This window comes from Rhamphochromis longiceps, linkage group LG18 (genome assembly GCF_057381845.1).
Source record: "Rhamphochromis longiceps isolate RC_006_pf linkage group LG18, R_longiceps_female_GT1.1, whole genome shotgun sequence".
Taxonomy (NCBI): Eukaryota; Metazoa; Chordata; class Actinopteri; order Cichliformes; family Cichlidae; genus Rhamphochromis; species Rhamphochromis longiceps.
In genome coordinates, this window is record NC_140574.1 from 24,802,556 (window position 1) to 24,811,352 (window position 8,797).

The 8,797-nt window shown below is 42.0% G+C and overlaps 1 protein-coding gene across 1 annotated transcript; it reads right to left on the bottom strand.

The window, feature by feature from the left end:
* Window positions 1-532: 532 nt before the first annotated feature.
* dmbx1a (diencephalon/mesencephalon homeobox 1a) lies at window positions 533-8,116 on the bottom strand. The gene is made up of 5 exons (XM_085390088.1): window positions 7,816-8,116; window positions 4,480-4,649; window positions 3,777-3,955; window positions 2,786-3,182; window positions 533-2,673 (listed from the first exon to the last, which is right to left on the bottom strand). The coding sequence occupies exons 2-5, from the start codon at window positions 4,631-4,633 to the stop codon at window positions 2,234-2,236; spliced, it is 1,170 nt and encodes a 389-aa protein (XP_085246214.1). The 5' UTR covers window positions 4,634-4,649; window positions 7,816-8,116; the 3' UTR covers window positions 533-2,233.
* Window positions 8,117-8,797: the final 681 nt, after the last annotated feature.

Here is an 8,797-nt window from a genome sequence, read left to right on the forward strand (position 1 = left end):
AATCACCGCCCCAGGCTGTCATTCTTCAGGATAATGGCCTGCTTATTCATTGGGGATGCCGTATGTCCCCACGCTGCTTTTTTTTTTTTTATTTCCCAGATATTTCAGATTACGTGTTTCTTTCGTTGCTCCTGTACCCTTTGTCTTGTTACAAATTCTCATGTATTTGTGTTTGTATTTTTAGTGTTCTTTAAATTTGACCTTCCCTCCGCTCTTTCATCGTCCCCGTGCCTTTTCTTTGCTTTGCTCGTTCTCTCTTCTCATCATCCATGTCTTCAGACTAAACTGATATATTAAATATGTACTTGCTTATATTAATTGCAGGACTTTGAGGTCCTTCACTCAGTCAGTTGGTTTTATGTTTTGCTTACCTGAAAAATGGTGTAACAATATTACAAATATAAAGCTTGATCATATGCTCGTCATATCTTTAACTTCATGCTGTTTAATGACTTTTTTTCAAGGTTTGTCCGTGAACACCCGTCCCGTCTAAATCTTCAGCAAAAATCAAGAAGTCTTCATTGTAAAGATCTTCAGGCAATGTTTTTATTTGAAGTTATTTTACAACAACACAAGTTCAAGTCTACATTATTGAGAGGAGCAAAGAAAACAACACTGCTGATGGTCCGGTCGCTCTCCTCCACCTTTACATATCTATTTAGCACCGGACCAAGTAGTTTGACAGAAACAGTCGGGGAACAGCATTAGAAACAACAACAGAACTCAAATAGAGTTGAGACAGCAGAACACAGAGGACTCAGGTCAATTATTCACTGAGATGTCTTCTCCTTCTTTTGCTTTTACACCTGGATTGATTGAAAAACACGGAGGGTGGTAGTTCTCCAGAAAATTTAAATGTGCTCAGGTTCTTCTTTTAAATTAATTCTCGAAGAAGGAAAAAAAACTTAAAATTTTAAATATCAGTTCAATCCAGGAGTGTTAAAATGACAACCAAGACAGGAGGGGGTGGACAGGGCTGTCGGTGAGCTCAGTAAATACAATCTTACAATCTGACAAGGAATTTTATCTGAGACAGAGTCCATTATTATTAATTATACAACATAATAGGAACTTTACAATTACTTTACCAGTAAACATTAATAGATAGACTTTTTTTGTATTTTACATATTAAAATAATGTGCTTTTTTTTTTATTTGAAGACATTATCTTCCAAAACACATTAACGGAAAACATCAGAGACGTGTGTGATTCTCATCAAGTGCTGACGGTGTGGCTTTCAATGAAAAGCTGCATGTTTCCTCGAGAGACTATTAAGGCGGGAATAATACAAGTCAAGACGATCTTTAACCGAGTCCTAATATGTTTACCATCGTTCTGTATTCACAGAAGATGAACAAGTCATTGCAAAGTCGTGCGTCTGCCTCAGTCAACAGTTTTGGCATACGGACTCTTTGAATCTAAAAATGCTGCATTAAGTGTTACGCGTGTTTGTAATTGCGCTCGCCCCAGCTCCCTCAGCCCAGGGCAAAATGTAATTAAAACCTCTGAGAATTTAGTCACTGAAATCATTTGCTCATTATCAAGCCAGCCTCTGTACAAAGTGGCATATTAGTGGCTATTAAACTAGTGAATTAGTCACTTATAATTATGGTGTTGAGGACAACATGACTCGGGTTTATTTTTATTTATGTGCTGTTGTGTTTTACGTGGTATGTACATAACCACACGGCTTCACTGAAATGTCTCTTTGCTGCACGAGTGATTCCTTCCAAAGTGCCTCATTTATTCACATTGTTCTTGTAAACATTATTTGCATTGTTATTTTTCTTGTTTTGCTTTGTTTAAGTGAGCGCGTCCAGCCGTTCACACCATTTTTCATGATTCTTTTTCATTTATTTAGGAAGGTCCAGCATTGCATGACTGTTGGAAGTATTTTCATTTTATGGAGTGTTGCATCTTACAGCAGTGCTGTCCATTATCTTGGGGGTTTTCTCTTTTCCAACGATACGCTGAGCTGCAACAGAAGCTATGAGAAGTCGAGCAGGTGGTCGACATGTGGTGCGTTTTGAAGAGATGTTAAATGGAGATCTGTAGGTCCAAAGCATTTTGGCGTGTTTTATTTACGAACATCTCTGTATGTTCTGTGCCCATCTGCTGGAGGAGTCCTTGTATGCTTCCTAAAGAGCTATCACAGCCACACGGACACGCAGTAGGGTATGGTAATGTGCAGGCTCTGGCCTAGTTTACGCCATCTTTCACCCCTTCTGATTCTCAGTTAGACATTGTGTCCAGTCCCAGCGAGGCGGCGTGCTGCTTGGCCCTCAGACGCAGGTTCTCAATGCTGGTGGTCTTGCTGTTGTGGCTGGTGAGGCCGCCTGCAGTTGATGCCTGCAGCAGCGGGCTGTTCCACACCTGCTGTGCGTGATGGGACAGGGACTGATAGTAGGACTGGCAGGGCAGAGAGCCCAGTGGCGCAGGGGGCATGTTAACATTCATTCCCAGGTAGGGAAGTGAAGACGGGGCAGCGAGGTCAAAAGCGGGGTAGTGCACCAGGTTGTTGGTGGCGGCCATGTGCTGGCGGAACTGCTCCTGCAGACGAAACAGACTGAGGGGGGACGAAGAGTAAGAGTGGCTCTGAGAGAGAGGACCGGTGCTGGCCAGGCTGCTGCTGGAGGACGAAGGTGTCACTGACGGAGAGACCAGGGGGGAATCTGTACAGGGACAAGGAGGGTTAAGAAAGTTTTATATATATGCTTTAGTAATCAGCTGATTTAATGCATTAAGTTTGCCAAGGATAAAAGGACTTGTACTTAGTATTCTTACCTGGTTTAGGGCTGAGTCTTTTACAAGCTGGAGAGTCGTCCCCAGGTGTCACCGCCCTTTCACACTTCATTTCCTCTTTCTGGGATTTGCTCTCGTCCTCCTTATCGGTGGCATTATCCTCTGTTGCCGACTCGCTGCCTGAATGTTCTGCTGACGTGACGTTCAGCTCCATGTCCAGCGGAACAGGACGAACCACAGGACCCTCTGTCTCCGGGGAGGAGGAGGAGGAGGAGGATGAAGGTGGAAGCTGGGTATCAGAAAGGATAGTGGTGGAGGGAGGCATGTCCTCCTTCTCGCTTCCTCCTTCCCCGGACACCTCCTTCTGCTTCTGAAGCTGCTCCTTCTGGAGGCTGCGCTGCTTCTTACGAAACTTTGCTCTGCGGTTTTTGAACCAAACCTGGAGGATAAAGATTATTATAGACCGTTAATAGGAAACTGGGGTAGAGACTTTAGTGCATTGCGATAAGTGATCCTCTATGTTCCAGAAGTTTTTTGTTTTTATTAATTTGTTGTGTTCTTAATTTTGATCTTGTTGGGGGGTGGGGGGTGGGGGGGGGGGGGGGGGGGTTTAAATCAAAAAATAAAATATAATATGCTCAAGTGCCCACGCTTTAAATTCACAATCAAGCTTCAAAAATGTTATACTTATTAGCTGGCAGTTTTTTTACAACTTTTTTTAGGTTGTTTTTTTTAGGTTGTTCAGATGAACAATCTTTTGTGGATGATAATGCAAAACTTCACAATCTACAAAAGCCATAGCACTGCTTATAAATATCGTTTAGATACTGTTTTTATCACTGCTAATCACGTTTTTATTGAAGTGTTTCAAGCTGTGTTTTTGTGAAATGAAGACAGAAGTTTTGTTTGTTTTACTTAAAACTGTCTCCCATCTTTTATAAAATCTCTATCTCTAACGTCATAAACCCAACACTAATATAAAATAATATATTTTTATATTATATTTTTATTCTTCTTCTTCGGACGTGCCTACCTGCACGCGGGCCTCGGGCAAATTGGTGCACATGGCAAGTCGCTCCCTCATCACCACATCCGGGTAATGGGTCTTCTGGAAAGTCTTCTCCAGCGCTTCCAGCTGCTGCGCAGTGAAGGCCGTGCGGCTCCGGCGCTGTTTGCGGTGCTGAGAGCCGTAGCGAGCCTCCAGGATGATGTCTTGAAATGTGCAGCCGTTGGAAGAGAAAACACACGGCAAGTTTTATTTCACTGAACAGGGTGGGTTTGTGTGGCACTTTCATACTTGGGGCAGCTTATTTGTTAATTTAATTAATTTACTTATTGCTTAAAAAAAAGCTTGAGGGCTTAGACACGTTTTAATATTATCCACTCTCTTCTTTTGCTTTTCCAAAAAGGAAAAAAAGATTTTTGTGATGGCTAATTGTAAAAAATAATAATAAAAAAAAGTCTAATACGTCACTAAATGTCTTTGTGGCCTACCACAGCACATATTTCACTTGTTTATTTAGTCTGATCCCAGCTATATCCCTTCACGGTGTAAGATGATTAATCGTGAAAGCGAATATTAACACCTAATTAAAAATATTCTAGAACAATCACAGACGCGAATTTTGGCTCTATGTATACTTTTTTTTCTTTTTACAAAAAACAAACAAACAAATTCAAGCTCGTTTCTATAAACACTGTCTCCTGCTTGTGTGTGTGAGCGTGCATTCAATTACCAGCTAGTCTCTCAGCCAACGTAAGCGCGTGCACGGACGGCCGGTAGTCGGGCGCGTGCTGCGCCTGTTGTGCGGCCTGCTGGTGCAGGTTGTACATGGCGCTGAGGGAGTTCATGGCGTGCAGAGAGTAGCCGTTCACCCCGTAGTGCTGCATGGTGAGAGGTCGCTACCTGCGGAAGGGAAGAGAAGGATGGGCATCTGGCGTTAGGGGAGGGCGCGTGACTGCTGATTGGCAGGCAACATTGTTGAACACGTGATCTAAAACCTTTTTTTTATTAGAAGAACAAATGGTTTGGAGACATCCAGTTCAGATGAACTGTGACACACACACACAGCGTATTTATTAGTAAGTGACAGTAGGCCCACGCACTCAGGGGCCAATAGATTTTAATGTTTTCAGTCAGACTAAAGTGTTATCCATTAACATCCAATTACCGCTCTATTCAATCCATTAATTATACAAAAGACTTTTAATTGGGGTAATTATCACTCTTCGCCATAATGAACCGTGACGGATGCCTTATTCATGAATTTATTCCCGGCGTTTGTGTGTTCAAGAGAACCTAAATCCCCACTGAAAACGTTGCTTTGACAGATCAACGCGCTCATGAAATGTGTTAGGACATGATACAAGCTGATTGTTAAGAGTGTCGGTGGTAAAAGGTGCAGCCAGATAGCAGGATTATAATTAGTAGTAGTAGTATTAAGTCATGAATAATCCGGTCAAGTGATGTTAATTTTCAAGGCTATATTTTTCTTTTTTGTCCCCATATTTAACAGCAAAGGTAGTCATTTGCTGGTAGTCTTCTGCTATTAATAATAAGTCTTACAGGCCTGAACACTTGCAGCTTTAAAGGCAGGAAACTCATCGAAGGGAAATCGTCCACCAGGCAGCAATTTCCAAAAACTCTATTTTGTAGTTCTCCTTCACGACCGAGATTTTCATAGATGAGACCGCTTGAGGACACGATTAGATATGTATTAGCACCAAGGAGGCTGACAGAAGGGGCTATCTCCGAGGCCCAAACAGTTATTATAACTATAACAGAGGGACCACAGGGAGAAGATATAAATCTTCCTGCTGGATGACAGCTTTGTAAGTGGCTGTAAGTTCTTGCGCTTAAACGGAGAACTCAAATAATATCATCAATTAAAACTTTAAGGGCGTGATTTAATTTCTTAACTGCTTTGTTTAACTAGATGAATTTGACTTCTTCGTGTAACAAATCAGAATATGCAGTAATACTAAGGGGCCAGTAACTCAGTACATGTTAGTGTGAAGAGTTTAAATTGTTCAATGCTGTGATGGATAACAGTAATTTATGACTTTGTTGTTAATTTGATTGCGACTATGATAAACATGTGATTCATTTCAGTTAGGTAACTTCTGTGTCTCCTCATTATTATTATTATTATTATTGATAATAACATGTAAACCATTTAGGATGTTGAGCCAGTTTTAGCACACACGGGTTGCCGTCGTTGTAAAAGGCGTTTCTTTCTGTTCCTCTCTTGGCTTTTTAGTGCCGTGTGCGTGCGTGCGTGCTCTGGCGTGTGCGCGCGACGCCCGCAGTGCCCGTTCCCAGCCTATTAAGTGGCTCCGGCGGCTGATGAATGTGATCAGAGGGCAGTGGGGAATAGTTTAATTCGCGGGGACAGAAGGTGCTTCGCTAAACATTTACTTTACTCCCCCAAGTATTTGAGTTGAATGGGTACCCCCTCCCTCCCCTTCACACACACACACACACACCTCCCCTTCCCTTCTCTGGCGGCCTCTTATCCCATCGCCCCGGGGCAACGTTTTGGCTGAGATGTATGGCTGCTCCGCGGGTAAAAATATGCATGTTGATCCCCATTTGGCTCCCCGTCTAATGGAAGTGCAAATAGGTTTCGACTGCGAGGCCCTCCATTTATCATCACCGCTGACATGGACGGACGTACAGTGGGACCCAGCGCTTAGCTCTGCGGCGGAGCTCCCTCGTGTGCGCGTGCGTGCATGCGAGCGCGTTCAGGCAGACTTCGGTTCTCCTCAGCTACCTTTTTCTGCATTACATCTTCTGAAATTAAATTAAATTAAGCCTCTAGTCGCAAAAGATTTAAGAAAATAAATAAATAAAAAAAGAATCACCATCCAGCGGAGTGAGAGCAGAAAGTACATGTTTGTATTTGTTTTAACCTGCATGCCTGCAGAGATAGAATAAAACCCATCTGTCATTGGTTTTAATCCACCAAAGCTGCAAATAAGCGTAGCGTGAGCTCGTCTGCATGCTTTTCCCGTGTTTAGTGGGCAGGTAAACTTTTACTTTATACCCGACTTCCCGTTGTTTCCAGCTTTAAAATACTAGTTGTAGCCTGTATCTCCTGTCCCTATCAGATTCTGCACAATAGCCCGTCGCTGTGAGCCGTGTCCGCGGTGTTATTGTCATTCATAAGTCTCTCGTTGCTCCAGGCGCTGGGCCCTCCTGGCTGCCCTGCTCAGTGCTTCAATAATGAAACCGTCATTATGTAAATTGGCATGTACAGTGCAACTCTTTGATCCGACTAAATTAGGAAAAATGTTATTTGCTAACAGCCCTCCGGGGACTGAGTCGACCTGACAATCTGCTCTTTGCTGTGTCACTAGTGTAAAACTGTCAGAGGGCGAGGAACATCTGTAATTTTTCCCGGAGCTGCTGTTATGAATGATATTTGTTACGTTCAGACCAGATTTAAATTTAGGTGTTTCACTGTCTATATATATTTAATTGTCAGCATTTAATTAACATTTTAAGCCATTTTAATCACACTGAAATGAAACTTTTGTTATTTTGTTTTTTTAAGAAACTGTTTTTGAAAAATTACAGTGGAGTTCATAAAAGTAAAAGAAGACAATAAGTGAGACGCTGTCAAAAAATCAGGAGGCCTTTAATTTTGAGGTTATATTAATTTTGCGCACAAATAAATATGTACGCATATTTTTTTCTACGTTATCCTGTTAATTGTTTTCTTATGTGAATAGTATGGGGTGTATTTTCGTTCGCATTCAGACGATTACAAAAAATAAATAACTAAAACAAAATTTAAAAAAATCACCCAAAGCTCTGCTTTCATTTTCATCAAGTGCAAAAATAAACATGCAATTTGCAAATAGCTAATAGCACAACAGCATCTAATAACCTGCAGTTCGTTTCATACAAACTTTACAAACATTATAAACTTCATATGACTCGCTGCTGCTCTGTAGGAGTCTGCCGTTTTTCTTCATATATATACACACAGCTAAACAGACAGACACGACTAGATAAATAAGAGAAAGTTAAAGACTTTTTTCTGTTTTAAGGTTTGTTTGTTTTTTACCTCCTGCGCCGGTAGTTTTCTTCGTTGTCACCTCCTCCACAAACAGAAAGAACCCAAGCTCCTTCGTTTCCTCTTCCTCTTCTTTTCGGATCTTTTAGCGGCTCTGTCGGGTGTGTTTTTGCCCTCTTTACCGTCCTTTTTGTCCGCCAGTGAGATGACAAGTCAGCTCAATGGAAAAAGTCCTCTCCGAGTGCTGCTTCGCTCAAAGCCCGTCCGCTCGCGCTCCTCTTGCTCTCTATCTCTCTCTCTCTCTCTGCGTCTCGCGCACAAGTGGGAAGCCGCCATCTGCTGGAGCGCGAGATCCCCGAGCTGGGATTTTAAGTAGAGCCTCGCTGGGGTCGTACGAGCTTTCTATTGGCTCTCGGTGCTGCCAGTTAAGGGAGCGACACAGCTGAGGGTCTAGTGGCGTGTCGGTGCACTGACGTCTGGAGTTATTTTTCAAATATGATCAATTTAAGCACATTACGCCCGCTGAAATCCACCCGTGACTGTGGACACATTTTTTCCCTTCTTATTCTGGAGTTGATAAACAAACCTGAAACGTGACAAGTGAAGGTTTATATTGGATACTTTACGGGAATGTAGGCTATGTTGTTTTACTATCGTGATGGAGTGGTATGAATTACATTACTATGCGAATATATGAGGTGTAATTTAACACAGTAATTATTTTTTATTTTTTATTTTTATTTTATTAAGCTTAAACCTTGAATCGGTGAGTAAAGCTATTCTCCCACGATAAGGCATACAGAAAACACAACTATGGAGAAAAAAAGAAATATATTTAGTTTTTTTTTTTTTTTCCTCAAATCTGTCTTCAGACAGATTGTCTGCACTTCGTTCACGAATCCGATTGTCTTTCGTTAGTTTTAGAGAGCACAAGCATCCGACCCATAGTTTGTTTGCTTTTCGGCTTTTTCTCCATGCCGTGGAGGAGAGAGAGACTTTAGAGAGATGGCTAATAGATGCCAGGGTGCTGCCT